This window comes from Clytia hemisphaerica, unplaced genomic scaffold (assembly GCF_902728285.1).
Source record: "Clytia hemisphaerica strain Z4C2 unplaced genomic scaffold, Clytia hemisphaerica genome assembly, whole genome shotgun sequence".
Classification (NCBI taxonomy): domain Eukaryota; kingdom Metazoa; phylum Cnidaria; class Hydrozoa; order Leptothecata; family Clytiidae; genus Clytia; species Clytia hemisphaerica.
The window spans coordinates 774643-795334 of NW_027104384.1; the positions used below are offsets into that span (position 1 = coordinate 774643).

General features: G+C 35.5%; 3 protein-coding genes across 3 annotated transcripts; 1 reads left to right on the forward strand and 2 right to left on the reverse strand.

Moving 5' to 3' along the window:
- Positions 1–227: 227 nt before the first annotated feature.
- Positions 228–1326, reverse strand: LOC136819383 (bifunctional 3'-5' exonuclease/ATP-dependent helicase WRN-like). Its single transcript, XM_067075619.1, has 2 exons — positions 1153–1326; positions 228–872 (listed from the first exon to the last, which is right to left on the reverse strand). The coding sequence occupies exons 1-2, from the start codon at positions 1324–1326 to the stop codon at positions 228–230; spliced, it is 819 nt and encodes a 272-aa protein (XP_066931720.1).
- Positions 1327–7797: 6471 nt separating this feature from the next.
- On the forward strand, positions 7798–9088 carry LOC136819384 (LIM domain kinase 2-like). Its single transcript, XM_067075620.1, has 2 exons — positions 7798–7853; positions 8089–9088. Exons 1-2 carry the CDS (start codon positions 7798–7800, stop codon positions 9086–9088), a joined length of 1056 nt encoding a protein of 351 aa, XP_066931721.1.
- A 7289-nt stretch (positions 9089–16377) lies between these two features.
- Positions 16378–17922, reverse strand: LOC136819386 (uncharacterized). The gene is made up of 3 exons (XM_067075621.1): positions 17861–17922; positions 17243–17360; positions 16378–16816 (listed from the first exon to the last, which is right to left on the reverse strand). Exons 1-3 carry the CDS (start codon positions 17901–17903, stop codon positions 16378–16380), a joined length of 600 nt encoding a protein of 199 aa, XP_066931722.1. The 5' UTR covers positions 17904–17922.
- Between the last annotated feature and the right edge of the window lie 2770 nt (positions 17923–20692).

Below are 20692 nucleotides of genomic sequence, written 5' to 3' on the forward strand. Positions count from 1 at the left end.
AAAAAAGTGATGTCATGAGACATAATTATTGATAATTGGCCTAATTAAATATATGATAAATTAGTTGAAACAAAAGGATAAGACACATGGGACTGAAAAAAGGAGTGACAAACAAAAGACAAAAACCTGAAAAACACTGAGAAGGAGAGACTGAAAAAGGCACAGAATGAAAAGTAATTTTTTTTTGATTTTCTAATAAATAAAATATATAGTGAACTGCCATTGCATTACAGAGTGTCACGGCCAGCACGACCTATCTGTTGGCAGTATTCTATAGTTGAGTTGGATGGACCAAAGTGAAAAACGTAAGACAAGTTTTTACAATCGATACCACAACCAAGAGAGCTTGTAGCAAAAACAACACGGATGTTACCTTCATTCTTAGTTAGAGAGTTTAAAACTAATGCCTTGTTTGGATCAAGGGTATTTGAATGGTACATCCCAACCAAACAATTCTCTGGAGTCTTCTCAACATCATCAATGTATGCAAAGCCTTTCAATAAAAATCTAACTTGAGCATACAGCCAAAAAAGCAAGGATTGAGTCCGACAGTAAATCAATATTTTAGGACAAGATCTTCTATACTCCCTTAATTGATCAACAACCCATTGAAAACAGAGTGGGGATTTTTCTGGAAGGGAGACATGCGATAGACGTATATTAGGTCTGTCGCTACATGAATGAACAATCTTCAGGTTCCGTAATTTACACGTTGCAATGATTAGTTCTGTGAAGTCGATGTTCACTGTAGCACTGAGAGCCAAAATTGGTACTTTTTCATTGCAAAACGATCGGAGATCTCCAATTCGACTAAATGCCTCACGAAATATGTCTCCAGTTTCTGATGATGGTAGGCCCCAGGATTTTATGTGCTTCATCAACGACAATAGCGAGAAGATTTTTTCGAAAAATTGTAGATGACAGCATATCCTTCCACTTCTTATCTTCGAGCCACATTTCTGGAGTGTCAATGATAATATTGAATCTCCCACTGGAGAGAGTGTTATATGTTGAAGTCGCTAGAGAAGATGCCTTTAAATTCAAAGGACTCAATTCATTAGCTGAAGAAACCTGGTCATTGATTAGGGCTCTGAGAGGAGAAATAACAATTGCAATCCCATTGCTGGATCTATTTGGTAGCATGGAGCAAACTGAAGGAAGCAGCTGGTAAATTAAGGACTTTCCGTATCCTGTAGGTAAAATAGCCAAAGTGTCTCTTCCTCGTAAGATGTGGTCAATGGCTTCAAATTGTTTTGGCTTAAAAGAGTAATGATCTCCCAATTTTTTTATGCATTGGTCAACAACTTCGGCATATAAATTGGCCATCTCCCTTTCAAGTTTTACATTCGAGTAAATATTTTTTTCTTCACTATTAATGAGAGCAGAAAAATCATTCACATTTTAGTGGTAATCAATGTGTAGATCCTCTATATATACATTTAGTTTAATTGTTCTTTCTTTGTTAATTTGTTTTGTTTTTTCCCGTTACAGTAGGTATTTAAAAATAATTTTGAACTCAAATTTTCAAAAATCAATTTTATAAGTAAGAAGTATGTAATTTTTTAACATTTATTAGCTGATGATTCGTGAAAGGTGAAACTGACAGTTCTAAATTGATTTATTTTTCTCAAATCATATGATCCTCTATACATAATGCTGTTTAGCAAGGCTGGAAAACTTGATCACACGGCGGCAACTTTGTGCGATTTTTCTCCCACGCGAGCGTCATATTTTGCGGGGAACGAAGAACGATTGCGGTAAACATTTGCTTTTCTTGCAGTCAGAGTAAGGGGGTTTTAAAATCATTTGATTAATGAATTAAGCACTATCTTTGTAGTTTTTTATGGATGAAAGTGCTCAAATATTGTTATATTTTCTAAAAATATACACTTTTATGCCATTCTGGTAAGATTTTTTCTTTGTAGAAGGTACTTTATCTGAAATGTACAAAATATTCATCTACCATGCTAATTAAGAGCTATTTTCTACACCTCAAAAGTACATGGCAACAGCTTTGTTTTGACTTCTGGTGGCTTCTCCTCATTTTAACTTTCTGGTTTCTTGAAAGAACTTGTTTTATGGAAATTATTTCTTGAAAATGGTCCAAATTTTCACATTTTCAACTTTAAAGGCCTGTAGCGCCCCTTTAACTTGAAATTAAGGAAAATCAGAAAGTTAAAAGTTTTATTTATCTATATGGAATAGTTTCTGAAAATTTCAAGCTCTAAGACCTCCTAGAAGTATGAGTTTAATTACCCTTTTTTTTCGGTGGTAAACTCACCCAGCTTCCAACAGCCATTTTCTTGAAATGTCGGCCATTATGAATCTTTGTTTTAGGTGTTTCTCTAGAAACCACAACAAAAAGTCAAACTTGGTTAGTGGTTAGCTGGACTTATTCTTGTACTTTTGTGAAGTAAAAGTGTAAAGTGACATTTATATTTCTTCTCGTTACGCACTAAGATTCCTTTAATATGGCACTATAGCGAAAAGCACCAGGACTGGGATAATTGAAAAAAAACTTCGGAAAGCTAGGCGGTTTCATCAGCAAACACATGATTTTCTCTAGCTACTTTTACAAGCAAACCCTTTTCATTCCCCCAGCGGCTACCTGCAGGAAAAATTGTGGAAAGATTCCGGAACAGGGACAAGATGAATCTTTTAGTGTGAAAATGGGAAGCTTATAATAACCAGACGGTATCAATCGAACAAATCAAAAGCCGAATCAATTGAACACAATTGAACACAATCGAATAATTGTGATTCAATTGTTGAACGCAATCGAATATTACCTAGGATTTGCCTTTCGATTGCTTCAATCACGTTCGATTGTATTTGATTTACGTTTGATTGTATTCGATTACGTTCAATATTGATTCAATTGTATTGGATTTAATTTGCTCTGTTGTACGGTACATAAGGCCTTTCGGTTGCACACCAAATATCAATTATAATGACAATCAAACTTGTCGAACATAATTGTACGAAGATCAATCAAACCGGTCAACTATCAATCAATCAAATCAATCAAATACAATGCGACCGCGTTAGATTATGTTTGAATGGCTCAATTGCAATTTTTGTTCGAAGTTGTTCGATTGACACCGTCTGGTTATAAGAATTCACGATACCAACCATCAACTCGTCATTCTTTATTCATCTGATTATAGCGTTAGCTATTGTACAGTAATCAATATTCACAATTTTTCTGACCTTGATTTGCTATCGATTGGATGAATGTTTTTTATCAATCAATACCAGGCTGCATGCTTTACACGATACTTAAGGTATCAATTGATAGTTCATCAAGAACGTTGTCTCATCAATAGACAATCAATGAATAATAGATAATAGCCGATATTGCAAGATAATCAAAAATTGCTCAAGCAGTATCAATTTTCACAAATTTTTCCTCAATTAGCTATGATTATAGATTTTCATTGATAACTGATCGATCAATTACCGTCAACTGCTCTAACTTGGGATGAGTGGTCGCAACATGGGATGGAAATTCCGCTATATTTCATCGAACCTCCAAAGTCATTTAATTAACATAACCGCAAATATTTAAAAGTACTCCTATTCATCTTCAGATTATGTTCAAAGTCTCGTGCTTGTTCAAAACGTTATTCGCACACTGGAAAATGTGATAAGCAACGACCAATTGAGAATTCGTTTTGGGGCTCAAGGAATGATATCAAGGCGAAGTTGAAACGTGAGGTAGATGCTGAGTTTGAATCCACAAAAATTGATTTGTCAAAGATTAAAGATGAAAAAAAAAATACCGGTATGCATACTCTAAAATGATTCATTAAGCTGTGTCCTTCTAAGTTTTTGGCTAGTTTGAAACAAGGGCCATAGGCACAGGGCACTGGGCATATACCAGACCAGAATAAATGTAAACAAACAAAGATACATCAATTTTGTAGACTGATGACCAACCAAATGTGCAAACCAAACGAATTCTACTTTCCTAAGTTATTATATAGAATAATTTTTTTCTTTGCCTTCAATAGAACAGCTACCGAAAGATTGTATATGCTTATGCATAGTTTTGTTGCCCATCAAAGTTGGGTGGTACAATTTAAAAAAATGCTAAAACTCTTAAAAAGAAACGGTGGCACTGCACAGATCAGCCCCTGCTTATACATTATAAGAATCAAATCAATAAAATGCATTTTGGTTATAAGCTCTTGTAAAGTAAACAATAGATGGGGGAGAAGATGAACATACACTTTTTGGTATTTAAAATTGATTTGTCTTTATTCGTTTTCATTTTTTCCTGCTCTGGAGTTTATATGTCCTTGCCCCGTGACCCATGCTCTGTTCCCCATGACCTGTGTTACGATTAAGCCGCTTTAAATTTTTTTATCGGAAATGCGCCCCACCACTATAACTAATGATTTCGATCCTTGTTCTAAATGAATTTATAAAAATCTAGGAAGGTTAAGCCTCCCACCTAGAAAAAAAATTATAAAATAATGATAATTTTGAAAATGCTGCAAAAACAAAACATTCTTTCCTAACTTGCTAATATTTTTTTTGCTTTTTAAAATTTTAGAAAATGAAAATGAACATTTGAAGAAGGAGCAAACAAACTTGAGAGAGAAAACAGAGACTCTTCGAAAAAAATACGAAAAGTTGGTTCTACTCTTGGAACAGAAAAATTATGCAGCAACAAAACGACAAAATAATCCAACAAACGAGCAAATGATTACTGACGTTACCAGCTCTACAAGGTATCGTAGAAGAACAGAAACTAAGAACCTTTTGAGTTATGTACATGGTGGTGACGAGGCTGCGTTATTTGGTGCCTGGGATTTCTTAACATCTGTTGCAGGGCTTTCACAATTAGAAGGGTTGTTATTGAAATTCAAGAGAGGGAAGTTCATTGAAAAACTGCATGGTAAATTTGATAAAGCAAAAGTTAACAGTGATGCTGGAATGAAAAAAGCTATTGCAACAAAATACCTATCGCATTTGTCACGCAGGAAATACAATTTTATTTGTTCGATTCAGAAACAAGCATTCAGTCAGGACGGTGATGGAAAAGTTTTGTCTCCTGTCTCCTATGGTGAATTCCAACTAGATCTGAAAACGGCATACATATCGCACGGAAAAATAGAGAAATTCGTTAGGAACATTGACATTGGTGAAGTACATATTATGACAGGCTACTCTGGTGTTGCACGTACGGTGTCAACCCTCACTACTATGATCTGTGACTTGCATCTTAAAGTACCGCAATTTAAACTTAGCCTTATTTGGTTCAACAAAATAGAGAACCATTTTATATTTGAGTTTTCTGACGATGGGGCCCCCGAGAGTAAAGATGTGACAATGTCCATTGGGTCACTAACTTTATGGAATTTTGGTGGTCGGATCCGAAGCCGTGAATTTCATTACCCCCTACATACACTTAGTGTTGAAGAGAAAGCTGAGATCTGCTCAAGTTTGTGGCAGCAACACTGCGATGAAATGCTATTGATAGAGAGCAATACCCTGACTATCGATGGTCAGGAAATAACAGTTGAGTTTCAACCATCTGCTGATCAGGCTTGGCAGATATGGGCTAACAACGTCCTTCCAGCATCAGCAACATACCCCTCCCCGTACGCTAACGTACACAAAGGAGATCTAAGGAAAATTGGTGGCGTTATTGGTAACGATTCATTTGCAACTTGGAAACCACCAACCAAAGAGTCACGAGAGTTGGAAGTGAAAAAGTTAAACCAGTATTTAAAGAAAGTGCCAAATGGACTTTCAGAAAAAACCAAACATGATCACCAACTCAAATTTATGGCGACAGAAGGAATCCGTCAACTAGGAGAACCCCGTATTGGTGTCTTCGCTAATCGTCAGCGCCCCGATCCTTTGCACTTAGAAATAAACAGCTGGCAATATTTTCTCAATACTTTGTACCTTGAATCAGTTAGAAGAAACTTGTTTGATAAACTTGAATCTACGCTGATGTTACCAAAGTCTAAACAAGGATGTGGTCTCAAGACTGTTGCTAAGTCTTTAAGAGAGCATTTTGACTCGCAAGCAACCAGAATGAAATCTTTGTCCTTCCGTTTGATTGGATCACAAGCTATCTGCCTTGCTCAATACGGATATCGTTTAGTTGATTCATTGAAGAAAGATGGAGAAGATGAAGCTGAATCTCTCAACCGAATAGCACTATCTGAATTGAATCATTTATTAAGAGACATTGGTTGTCAAATTAACAGAGTGAATGTCAATGAAAATGATTATCCAGATCATATTAAAAAGTTGTGCACGTATTACTTCAATATATATGCACTCTTTTTTCCAAGTCTATGTAATATTGCAATTTGGACCATGGGATATGTGGTACCTTTTCATGCAAAATTACTTTTCGAAACATATCAAGTTGGATACGGTATCCTTACTATGCAAGGGAAGGAATCAAAACACTCTGCGATAAAGCTAGAATTAAAGCAATGCTCCAACAGATCAAACAATGAAGATGAAAGCGGAAAATGGTACCAACTAATGCGCTCAAATTTCATCCGTAATTTTTACCTTCCATACCACATCCCTAATTTGAAATCTTCTTACAGCTCGCACTATCAGTCACGTATTCCCAATTTTGGTGAAGACCATTGTTTATGCTCGCGTATTCTGGAAGAAAATGAAGAAATATGTGTTGTTTGTAAAAAGGGAATTGCTGTGATAGAGTGTGCAGAAGAAGGTGCATTTAGTGATAACATGCTGAATATATTGAAACCATTGATGTGTGACATATGTAAATGCCGATTTCCGGATAAACTTGCTTTAGAAGCTCATGAACAATCTGACCATAATACAGCTGAGTCAAACGATAATATTATCCCAGATGCCATGAATTTACAGCAGTTAAAGAACGAACTGAAAAAGCGAAATTTATCTACCACTGGTAATAAAAGCATTTTAGTGAAGCGATTAGAAGGTCAACTTGCGTCTTTTAATCAGTAAAAAGTACTTTCTATTTTGTATGTATATGTGAAGAAATAAGTTTCAATGTCCTTATTCCAAAAAAGATTTTAATTTCTCTTATTTTTCAGGTAAAAATACCAATTCTTTTCAAAATTTTCAATAGAATAAATTCATTATACTTATTATTATTGTTATTATTATATTTACTATTATATATTACAGAGCCTAAGATTTAATCTATTTTATTTTCCAATATTTAGAATTAGTTTTGTATTTCAAATAAACTTAGTTCAACTACTTAGAAAATTTAGATTTTGATTAGGATATAGAAAATTAATTATCAAAATCTGATTTTCAGATAATTTCTTTTTCGTGGAATTAATTTTCGAGAATTGACTGCTTAAAATTTTCTCAAATTGCAAGTTTCTTTCCGCAAAAATTTCTTTCCTTAAAGAAACTAGTTTATTCAATTTATTACAATAATTTTTGTTATGTGTTCAGATAAATTTCAGAAAAGTAAGTTTTTTTAGAATTTTTTATTATGACTGTCTTAGCTTTTAGGGCTGTTTCATTTTTCATAAACATCATTTTCAATGAGTCTTGTTGTTTTTTTTTACGCTTCTGACCAAGTATTTACTTCAATCGTTTGTTTGCATCCTTGGGTCTACCCATTGAGTGATCCATTTTCATAAATGTGAACATGAAATTTATTATGATAAGAAAGTTTGAGTTTGGCAAGAGTTCGCCGCACCTTTTCACATTTTTCGTAAAAGACATAGGGATGACTTCTATTTCTGTATCAAATGTTTTTGTTAATAATTTAGAAAAACACTAACAAACCACCAAAAACTTTATCAAATAATGGAAAAAGAAAGACTTGGTCAACAGTACACTTTGAATGATGGAAAAAAGATCAGGTACCAAGCTAAATATTATCGCATCCTTACTGACGATATTACCCCGATAATTGTAACTCTTTTCACTTTGACTGTAATGGTTAGTCTGAAATCACCTAATTTGTCACTTAGGTTTGATTGAAGGATTTGATTGGTAATAAAGTAAAATGGAAAAACTTTTTTTCTCCCCAGTCTTGGTTGATCGACCAATCCTGATTCTTTGATGTGCTGAGACTTTATTTTGTTTCTTTTTAAGGAAAACATATCGATCCAAGGAATCACGTACACGAAGGAACAAACGCAAAAGTGAGAAAGACAAGAGACTAGTGAAGGAACAAAAAGAGCGTGAAATTGAGAAGAAGAATGAAAACGAAGCAAAGATAATGCGTTTGGAACGAGAAAACCGAATTTTAAAAGTTGCACTTAAAAAAAGTCAATCCTGCAAAAAACAACCAGGTGTTCTTTCGAAGTTCAGCGCAACGGATCTTAAAATGTTTGGAAACAAAAGTTTATCCGTCGTAACTAAACTGAAACACAAGTTAAGAAAATTTGAATTATGTGACCTTATTTTGAAGGAGGAGATCGCCTCTGGAGTGTTCGGGGTCGTGAAGAAAGGATTCATCAAGAGTACCCAACAAGCTGTTGCGGTAAAAGAGCTTTCTGAAAAGTCAGATCGTGCTTTAATGTTGGCCGAAGCTTCTTTAGCCATGGAAATGTCGGGATCCAAATGGTTCCCCTATTTGTTTGGGATAGTCGAGCCGAAAAAGCTATTGTTCGAGTTTGTAGATGGCCAAACGTTGCGAGAAATTGTTAAACATGGTTTGGGGTTGAATAATTGGCACAATATCTGTTTGGAATTGATTAGGGGACTACACGCACTTCACACGAGAGGTTTCCTGCACAACGATTTGCATATTGGTAACGTCATGATTAGAAGTGGTTTATATGTTAAAATCATTGATTTTGGAAAGTGTACATCCATTGAAGATCCCGTTGTGTACTCTATTAAACGTGGAAGTGACAGGCATAAACGTTACAACGTATTACATCGCCACTTAGCGCACGAGCTTCGCAACGTCCCGGGTTCTAGTGTATCTGTTGCAAGTGATATATACTCACTTGGTTATCTTTTTGATACTATTTCGGATTATGTTAAAAGTCCGCATTTGGGTTTATTATCAACTCAAATGATTAATTTGAAACCAGAAGAACGACCGAGTCTTCCATCTGTTCTACTTCAATTAAGCAAGTTCTAGTTGTTGGATTTATTTTAGGTTCTTTTTATGTTTTCTATTTTTTTCCTATTTTTTCCTATTTTTATGCTTTCGGACCAACAAAATAAAACATGCACTTGAATTCTCGTTGCCTCAAAAATATTATTTTAATTACTTTTACAACATTTTTTGTCACTTGTCTAGTTCGACATTTCAGATGGCTTGGAACTAGCAGAATGACTGCCTTTTCGGAAGGCGTGTCTTGACGAAAGTTGTAACGTGATTAAAAGTATCTGTCACGATTTATTCACCATTGTGTTTCTGTAGCCAAAAAACCTGACTCTCACAAATCGTTTGCTATCTTTTTGATAAGTTTGTTAGATGATTGCTTCTACAAAAGGTTTGAATACCAGGAAGCACATCGCACATATTTCTGTGCTGGCCTTTTTATTAGTTTAGAAATTTCGAAAAAGTTATTATCTAACTTTTGGGAATTGGTTCTGACGCTTCAAAACTCAAAACGAAAATAAAATTTTAGGGTTGAATAGAATTATATGTTTTTCAGAAAGAATTTTTGTAAATATGTGTCACTTCATGCTGTTGTGGGAGAAGGGTGCGGATGCGTACCAGCTAGGTCCTGGCTAATGTTTCTGTAGTCGTTATTTTTAATAATATAAAATAAAGAGTACGCATCTACATGTAATGCGAATGATTTGAAAATAAAAAAATGGAACTCTAAAAATTGAGGAAAACAAATTCGCTTAGTCTTTAAGGAAATCCCACTTATTTACTTTAACAACATTTTTGTCACTTGTCTAGTTCGACATTTCAGATGGCTCGGAACTAGCAGAATGACTGCCTTTTCGGAAGGCGTGTCTCGATGAAAGTTGTAACGTAAATGCCTTCTATTTTCGAAAATAATATCTCCCTGTATCTCTGTTTTTCTTAAACTTTGGAGAAAAAAACCGACCCTTCTTCCACAATATAAAAAAAATCGACTATTTGTGTTTATCTTATTTAGCTTAAAGTTGCGTTTTTTAAACAGAAAAATTTGTAATATTTCTGACTATTTCTGTATATTATTATGTTTTACTTTTCTTCAATGACGTTCTTCTATCATGATTGAATAAGAAAAAGATCGAGAGTTCATACTTTGTTGTTCCAGATTCGAGTTAATCAGACCCTTTTCGCGAAAATCTACAGAAACTTTCGCGAGGTCGCAAAATCGCGTAATTTAAGACATTTACTTTCGCGAATTTAACGAAAAAATTTATTTCGCGAGCATAAACGTTCGCGAATTGGGTGGTCAAAATGACAATTTTCACACCAAAAAGGCTTAAAAAGTTACAAATACTTCTTGAATTCGATTTAAACTGGTATTTTTGACTAATTAATAAGGCTTCGAAAGCATAAAAATGTAGACCCCAAATATTCATTTTCTGGATTCCAGTGTATAAATTAAGCACTTGTATTCCCATATTTGACATTATTCTCTTACTTAATAAGCGCCCAAACCAATTCTGCAATTCCGCAAAATCCCTTAAAATGGACCTATTCGCATTAATCTATTCCGCAAAACATAAAATTTTTTGGGGGTTGCTCGCATTAATTTATTCCGCATTAATTAATACTCGCATTAATTTATTCCCTTAAGGTACTTCCCGTCCGAAAATGCCGGAAAACGTTTTTTGGCATTTTCTCGAGATCTCATTAGTTTTTTCTGATACTTTGCACAAGATGCATAATAGGAATGTCCAACACATGGGCGAGTCCGAGTTTGGGAAAAAAAAATTCCGGCTGAAAATACCGTTTCCTATTTTACTTCCTTTACTATTTCCATTCATTCTGCTTGTTATTTTTCGCTCAAAAATTCTTATGAAGTTATCTTTGAAGGCGAGGTAAATTTAATTTTCTTTTACGGGTCAAGCTTCTCAAAAAGAGGTTCGGTCGCGGTCGGTGAAAAAAAATAAAATAAAAGAACACATTTTTTTGTAAGGCAAACAGGTTGCTAAGGCTCGCGCCATTTCGTAAAGCTTTTTAGATATTCCAAGCATTGAGTTTTAAGCCCGAAGTGAAAAAAGGCGAATCTTTAACCCTTCTCAGGCAAGAGAAATTGAACCACTTATTTCCCTTCCTGAACGCGCCGGAATCACGACGACGGATTGTATCTAGTGGTTCCTTTGTTTTAGAGAACTATGCTTTTTGTTTTTGCTTTAGTTTCAATCCAGTGTTTGTATAAAAACTGCGCGCGGGCGTCCAGGATGGGAAAAAAGTGATTTCTTTTCCCCATCTAAGAGTCTCGACTCTAGCCTTTCGAGCTAGAACTCAATGGCGATTCCAAGCATGGCAAACAAGAGCCCCTGACCCAATAAGCATAAATATGGTATAATAGGGAGGTTACCGTACTTACCCTCAACAATCACAAAATCCTCTTAGCAATCAAACGCAAAAATTCGGAAAATGCTGCGGTACAGCCAAGATAAGCCAAGCTGGCAAATCAACATAAAATTCTTACCCCGTGAAAAAAGTCCAAAAAGAAATATTCTCACTTTTTATTACACAGTGCCAGCTTGGTTCGTTTCTCAACTTTGCATTTTCCGGGCCATTTTCAGCGTTTGATAGTTAAGGCCGGTTTTTGATTGTCGAGGGTAAGTACGGTAAGTATCGGAGATAACTCAATCAACGCGACGGACGGACGGGTTTTGACCCGCAACCTACAAATAACATGTGGACCTGCATGACCTGCAATTTTTAGTATTCAGGCTAAAAAGTTTCAAGAACAAAAAACCGTGAAAATCTTCGTTGTTGAACAAAGTAGATATAACATCCATCTTGTAGAGAAAAGGCCGCTCGTCGCGTTGAATTATCTTCGATACTTAACCTCCCTAATATCAGGGCTGGTCAATGCAAATTTTTCAGAAAATGCTAAGCAACCCCAGCCCTGACCCGAAAATTGGAGTTGCCAATAAGAAAGGGTGTAGCATTTCGCCTAAATAATCTCCTAAAACGGCATTCGTCAGAGCAAAAACCACTACTTCATGACAAAATAATGTGAAATGTGAAATGTGAAATAGAAAATGAAATGACACAAAAAGCTCGAATTCATGAATACAAAGAAAATTGAACTTAAACTTCTCAAAATTTCGCAAAAATTACCCACATTTTGAAAATTTGGCAGTATGTACGGCAATGAAAGGCAATGTACTACCTAAATCAAATTTATTTTCTATTTTAATTTTTGTCAGTCAGGCCTGTAAAACTGATCAAATTGGTCTTGCCTTATGAAGGTAAAGAAGGTTGACAAAAAGTCACGGCAGTGTGAAAACCAGGCTTAACGATCAAGAAATTTGAGAAGGGTTTTTTCTTATCAGAGAAAAATATGTACTATTATTCCAAACTTTTAGAAAGCTAACTGTACATGAATTTAAATATAATTACACAAATATATGAAAATATCTCTTAATGTGGGTTCAAAAATAACATAATATAATATTATATTGTCTCTTTAGAAAATCATGGAATAGAAAAACAATGATACAACCATGGCATTATTACACTATACATGATACAGTAATTATGCATGTTTGTATCATTGTTTTTATGGCTGGAGTACATAATTATTCAACAGGGTGGCCTCTTTGAAAAAAGGTCTATTTGCATTAATTTATTCCCTTAAGGTAGCATGATAATGTACATGATACAAAATTGCCCTTCAAATTTCTTTTCAAAAGGACTATTAGCCAATTTGATTATTTATTTGAACCATCCATTTATTAGTATGTACATCCACATAGTACATGCATACTTATAAAGGATGGTCAAAAGAAAATACACGTTGTACACAGAAAAATGAAAAAATAATTGAAATTCTTAACTTTTTTTCTATGCAAATTAAATTTATTTGTCAAATGTTTTTTTTTTTTTTTGCAGGCTTAAAATCCAATTCTGTCAGCCTTACCGTAACTTGGTCTAACTAAAGTGAGCTCAAAAGTAAGCAAGATTCAACCCCCTGTACATACGCTTATCTATCTATATATAGTCCTTTAGGCGAACTCGACGGTCTATTGAATAACTAATTCCGCCAGCATAAATTACTTACCCCAAGACGTGTTTGGGCCGGAAATCATTTGTTCCGTATTACGGAAAATTAAAACCTAAAGTTGTATAAATACTTTATAGCACGCCGCGCGGGAAAATTTGCAACATTACCGAGTGCTACTCCGAGAGAGTTGTTAGCGTGCCAATTTGAACAAAACTTATCCGTAGGTAATATCCAATTTCCCGCTGGTTTCACTTGCATCCACTGAAGCTTGGAGGTATGGTAATTTATGCTGGCGGAATTAGTTATTTAATAGACCGTCGATTTTGCCTAAAAGACTATTTAAGTAACATCAGGCCCAAAGGCCGCCCATTCTCGCTACATTATAACTACAGCCCCTCTTCTGTGTACACACACTTCCGATTAAAATATTTAAAATATATAGATTTATCAAATCGAAGGTAAAAAATTGGACCCCCTCCCCATACGTACGCTTTTTGGAGGACCCCTCCCCCTAAGAGCCTGAGCGAATGTGTACGTAACTACCATGGGAGGCGGTAAGGTCCGATTTTCAACGTTTTAGAGTGCACGTATGCACTGTATGGATAATCCCATTCCCAATAAAAACTAAGAATAAAATGTTAACAAAATAAAATACTTTCAAAAAAGTTCCAAAGGTTCTTGTCTTTTTCTGTGTGAAAGTTTTTGAATGAACCAACAAACAAAGTCAGTATACCGTCAACGACTCTAACTTGGGACAGTCTGACGAAACATGGGACAGCAATTCGCTCGGGCATAATTTACCGAACCTCCAAAGTCATTAAAGTAAACATAGTCGCAAATCCTAGGAAACAAACTTGTTGTCAATAGAGAGTTAATAGTAAGTGAAAATACAGTCCAGAAATCAACCATCCCATAATAGACCTTTTTTCAAAGAGGCCACCCTGTTGAATAATTATGTAGTCCAGCAGAAAAACAATGATAAAACCATGCATAATTATTACAATATGCATGATACAGTAATTATGCATGGCTCTATCATTGTTTTTATGGCTGGAGTACATAATTATTCAACAGGACGTCCTCTTTGAAAAAAGGTCTTCAAGTTAGAGCCGTTGACGGTATTTTGCTTGTCAGAGATCAAAGAAAGTTCTGACTCGTGACAGCTCTCACTTCAAGCATTCAATACCAATCAATGTTTGGACGTTGACTATCAATGCAAGTTATATTATAATATATTGAAAAGATAAAATGTTTTCTCTCCTGTAAGACCAACAAAAACAACAAAGAGTAGCCATCTAAAATCAGAAATGGAGATATCCTATCAAGATTGATTGATTAATGCTTGAAGAGACCGATCTGTTGCATTATGATTTTCATCATAACGTTGAATGTAAAATGACACTGTAAGGCGGTGATTTTTATGGTTGTAGTCAAACCGTATAGGTGTGTACAGAGAGGGAACAACCCTAGCACAGCCATCATATACTGTTTTTTGACCAACATCCTCCTTCTTGCTACTGACAACTTTTCGAAACATTCTCTTTGTGAGAAAAAAAATTCCGTCGAATCTCTTCGGGTGAAAGACTTTTCGTGCACATGTTTGGTTTTCAATAAGCAATATTGTTTTATTGCGTTTCATACTTTGGTGTACCTCTGCACCGTAACCAACAATTAAACCAGACAATTTGGCGAATATTGTTGGAGGAAGAAAAATGGTTACAGGTGGTACGAGACCTGTGAGGTGACTTCTGCGCAGCTTCTCGTAAATGCACCGTCCAATTTCCCATAAAAAGCAGTCTATTAAGGGTCCAGCCAACAAGATTTCATTTCCTATGACCTTTTCAACATGTGTGGTCAATTCACCATTCATTGAATAGTCTTTCCTATTCGATTCAACTTGTACTTCTTCTAAAAACCACATCTTCTCTATTCTTCTCAACTTTTGGGCGCTTGACTCCCAAAATTTTCCATTTCTTTCAACCATTTTTGAGTCAGGATTCGGTTAGTTTTGCTGTGTTGTTGTTTTATCGTCCTGTTCTTTAGGCTCCGGCTCCTTTCCCCTTTTGAGAGGAAACCTTGTTTAATCCCGATATACGGTAGCCGAAAAGAAGTTTACTTGAAAGGACCGAATGAAAAATACCTTATCGTCGCCGTAGAAAAAGTCGATAAAAATTGGCGGGAAAAGGAGCAAGTGGGAGAAAAATCGCACAAAGTTGCCGCCGTGTCATAAAACACATTTCTTCCTTAAGACTACAAGTTTTTATACAACAAAAGAATTATTCAGCGTACAAAATTAAAAATGACCCTCTTTCTTATATGTGACTCCCCAAGCGATTTGAAGTACACAAAAGTCCGATCGGTAAAAAGACCGTTCTTCTTTGGCCTCTACTCGACCGGTCTTTTTACCGTTTGGGCCGATCGGATATTGAAGAAGGCCGATGCGAGGCCGCTTGTTAAAAGCGGCCACAGTGAAGCGGCCACATAGTAAGTTTTAAGCCGCTAACAGCGGCCCTTAGCGACCCTTAGCGGCCATTAGCGACCATTAGCGAAAAATCACAACAGAATGTGGATCTGGATTTTTTCTTGGAATTCTAAACTAATCTGATTTATATGAATTACATAAAATATTTCATTACTTTAGGAATTTTTTACAACAAGCTTAGCTATAGAAAAGATTCCTAAACAGTAAACTTCTTGACATTTTCTGGACAAATTTTTGTTTTTAAAGCTAGCAGTAAAGTATAGACCTGCTGACTGGCTCTGCTCTGAAGGGACTTGTTTTGTTACTACTTAAATATATAGATAGATAGATAGAGACAGCCATAAAAAGTTCCTCACTTCTCATTTGTTTTGAATCTAGCTATGTAATCTCAAAAAATTAATTTTGAGTCACCTTTGAGTCACATCAAGGCAAGGAAAATCAGTAAGAAGGTCAATAGTTTTACACTATTCTCTACTCTAAATTAGTTTAAACATGCATTTTCTAACATCATTACAATTAATCTATATTTTTCAGATTTTACAAAGCAACTAATGAAATAAATAACTAACAGAATAATTTTTAATTGTGGATGGCAAGCCTGAGGAGGCGAAGATTTAATATTTAAAGTATCAGACGAGCTGAGATATGATGAGAAAATGTAAACGTGTAAAACAACAAAAAACTAATCGTTCACCGACTCCACTGGACTTTGTGTGTGAAATATCAATTGAGAAATCAAACTGAGGAAATAAATGGAATGAACTGCAAATATAGAAAAATGTGCTAGAAAGTTGCTTGATAAATTCATCATGGAGGTGCCACCAAATCCTCCGTTCCATGTTTGCAGAATTGACGAATTTCTTTACGCAAATATTCAGCCCGCTGTTTCGTGAATCCTTTCGGTGGGACGATCTTCGGTAATGCAGCAGTCACTTTTGGTGGATTTCGCTGAATGAAAATGGAGAACTCGACTGGTTCATCATCTAGTGATTTATAACACTTAACAATTCCAGGCTGATCCTTCGACATCCTGAAATGGTGATATTTAAGAATATCTTTGATGGTCTGGAACCGTAACTCCTTTTCAAAGTAATGTGACCAGTCATACGTTTGAACAGTGATATCTTTGTTGTGGTTACCAACAAGTACAGCGAAATTACATTTTGATTGGTCGCAAACATCAGCGATCTCGTACAGAGATGATACTCGAGTTAATCGTAGTTTCTTTTTGAAGCTGCCGAAGCACCTTAAAGAAGATACAAAAATATACATTTTAGGCTGCACTTGAAAATATAAATTGGTTTGTCATCACCTGACCCTAGATTGACCGGTCGGTCGAAAAGAAATATTTTGTTTTCATGATTTTTCAAAATTTCTATTTAATTTTCAGAGTAAAAAAATTTTCTGGGTTGGTAAGTTTTGAGAAGGGTTGGTCAGGTGACGACAACCACCATTTATTAAAGTTCAGTCTTATTCGACAACTATTTTTGTAATTTTTAATGTTTTAATGAATTATGTTTTAAAAATTTTGTCTAAAATTATGCTGAACAAGACTTAAGTCTGAATTAAAAGCTGTGACAGGTAATAAACCAACTTAAAAAGTGGAATTAATTTTTAAGTCTGTTTACCTTGCTTGAAACAACAAACTTACCCAACAAAATTCTTTTATTACCTGTCACAGCTGAATTTCGTGTGGCTGGCTATCATGAAACTGTACTCAATCTTTTCATGGAAACCATTCAAAATCCTCCACATCAAATACCAAATAAAAGCATTGTTCTTATTCTGTCCTGAAAGTGAAAAGAATATATTTACTTAAACTGGATTAATTTTTGCAATTTTTGTTTTTTCAAGTGTAAATCTCAGTTCAGGGGCGGGTTGATATTTTTCCAAATTGTTTACATGCATTTTTGGGGGTGGACTGAAATTTCATTTCAGTTATTTTCATGGAACCGAGTATTGGACCAATCCAAAATCTCACCCAGCGACACAATGGATTTGCCATTAACCCAGTGAAAAAAAATAAAAAGTTAACTTGCAAAATTTGATTTGTGCGAAATTCCTTGATTAGTCCACACAAAAATAGAGCCAGTCAACATTTTTCATAAGCATATCCAGGCTCAAATCTGAGAAAAACTTTAGCATATATCAAGCCTGTAGTTTACAATAAAAAAAATTAAGAGAACAGTTTTTTTGAATGGGAAAGTTTTCTTTAAAAAGATAGCATTTAAATTTTGGCTAGGTCGCCTGGTTGTCAGCAAATTCTAACATTTTTGTAGTCCAGCATTACCTGAGCAGTTATCAGCATGTAGATATGAGTCCGTCTCACCCATTCCATAATACTCGAAAAAGTGATGTAAATAACTAATGGTTGCATTTGCCCCCTTCCCAGTTGTATTGATTTCATCAATCAAATAGTTGTACTGAAGGTTTATGCCGTCATTACAAATCCCAAAAATCCCACACTTTCTGGGGGTTTTGAAAAAAATCGGCCCAGGTTGGAGTGGGTTATATGGATAGTGGTTTGCTGGGCATAATCCCAACTATAATGAGCCAATCCCTTATAAGTGCAAGGAGCTTGTTTTTCGAATGGCTCGTTGAAGTTGACAGCTTGGGATTTTGCTTCTTCGACCTTTTAAGAAAAGTTGGGATAATGTTTGATTAGGCTTTTTTTTTTCAATTTTTCCGAAAAATCGTTTACAAACCAAAAAAGTCCCAAAAATGCCTTAAGGTACCTTATTGGTATTATATTTCTCGTATATTAAATTTCGCAATGAGAGGGCTTGATTTAATTGAAAGGACGGGTAAATCACTCGAAAAGAAACGTGTTCCACTTTTACAAAAAATCGACCCCGTAGTGATTTATCCCTCCATTACCTGTGCCCTGTAATATCGGGTTTCCTCAGTCGCTTGCACAATATGAAGGGTTTGTTCATCCTGTGCCTCGTCGTGTTCATTCTCATCTTCACTGTCTAGGTGCGCGCGAAGAAGGCGTTCGTTTCCTTGTTGACAAACCCAACATAGATCACCAAGTGGCTTTGTTATCAAAACGTTCGGTAATTGAGACTTCCATAATTTAGCAAAGGTACTCAGTCCCATATAATCAAAATTATTCTCGATACAGAGGTCGCGATATTGGCTATAAACGATCTCTTTGGTCTCATGAGATGGAATGAGGAGTAATTTCGCATCGTTGTCACGGTAATTAGGGACCCGTCCGGGGAGTGGTTTAGCGTAAGCAAGGGCATAATTCTCTATGAAGTTACGTGCCCGCTCGACATGTTCTAAGTCAATAACGTTGTGCGGTAACCGCTTCGAGTTTCCATGAACGCGAGGGACAGGACCATACTCATTAAAATGCTTACAAACGGCAGAATAGAGCGTCTTGGAAATTGCAAAGCAAAACAAAAATGTTGTTCGGCATACACAAATACCACGGATGTAAAATTCAATATTCTCACCACTTTTGGGTTTTTGAGTGAGAAGAAACCCCATTAGCAGCATATCACGCTCTGTATCCTCCAACTCCAATACGTCGTTTCTTATGTCAACAACTTCTTCTTTTGTAAATTTTGTATAACAGTTCCTTCTACACAGACACCCATCTTGAAAAAATTTCTCAATTCGTTCCTCTTCTGATATGTCAATTTGACGTTTTCCAGCCATGATTACAGCGCGATAAAAAAATCAAGAACTTGTCTTTGCAAACGGGGAACACCCTTTTATAGACCGAGGGGAAGAAGAAACGTGACAAAAGAGACAATTTTAGTTATAAATTAATTTATTCATGATGAAATTATAATAAATGTTGACGTACAACCAAAGATTTATTATACACTGGATAAACGACTCATAAAGCGATGGAGAGCGATCATTGTATTTTCATTGTTTCAGAAAACAATTGATGTTCTAGCTTTGTCCGCAAAGGACAACTGTCATGGCGGATCGAAGATGTCTAATTTTTAAAAATGTTTATCAGTCTTATTTTTAAAAAGTTCTCTAGCTCTCTCTTTTTGTACATTTGCAGAAAAAAAAGTTTGAAAGTAAGGCTAGCATTCCAAGCTGGATACATTTGTGAAATCTAATGTGAGAAAAACATTATTAGACAAGAAATTCAGACACAATGCTTATAGTGACACGAAATTTTCAATTGGAAATATATTTCCAAGACTGTCCCCAGAAGAGCTGAAATTAACATACATAAGACTTGAGTGTCTTGGCTCCACTGTGGTATGAAAATCCTTTGGAGGCACGTGGTGGCAAGGTGGTTTTTTTGAGGTTGAAGTTTGAAAATTTCCGGTGTCAGCATTAAATTTCTTATACACAACACGTCTTTTGCATCTTTCTCACAACTTGAAACGTCATAACGACTTATAATTAGCAATTAAGTGGAAGAATCTGACTATCACAGGAAAGTTTTAAGTCTCTTTTGGGAATTGGATGAGTGATTTTCGATAAGAAATGCAATGAAAATGCTTCGAATAATCATTTAATGAGGGAAGGAGAGTGAACAATAATATCACTACTGCGGACATAGCTAGTACACGAGAAATCGGCAAAAATCTGTTACTTGTATATCCAGTGTATAATAAATCCTTGGTACAACGAAGTATTAAATCACAGTATACAAATTGGACACTCGAAATTACTGACGTCATTCAAGTCCACTGTCACAATCTTCACTTACAGTAATGTAGATTAATCGAACATTCGAATTTACTAACGTCATTCAAAAGTTCGAAAAATGATTAGTGTGGTCGTGTTACAAAAATACAGGCTGTTTGTAGGAAAAGAATAAGATCCAGCTGAAACTTTCTCCAGACCTTCTCTATAGGATGGTTATGCCTCAGGAAAAATTCCCCTAGGATCCCACTGGTGGAACATCCTTTTTTTGGGACATTTCTTTTTTCCCCAGGCAAAATCCTAAGGGCGAAATTTTTTGAAAATTTCAAACTCATTTTTAGACATTATCAAGTATACCATTCGAAAGCTCTCGAAAAACTATATAGAAGACTTTTAAACGGGTATAGCCGATTTCATTACCTAAGTCAAGATAATTCACGCAGAAGATGCTATATATGGTCAATTTTAGACCAAAATAACCAAAATGTGGCGAAAAGTG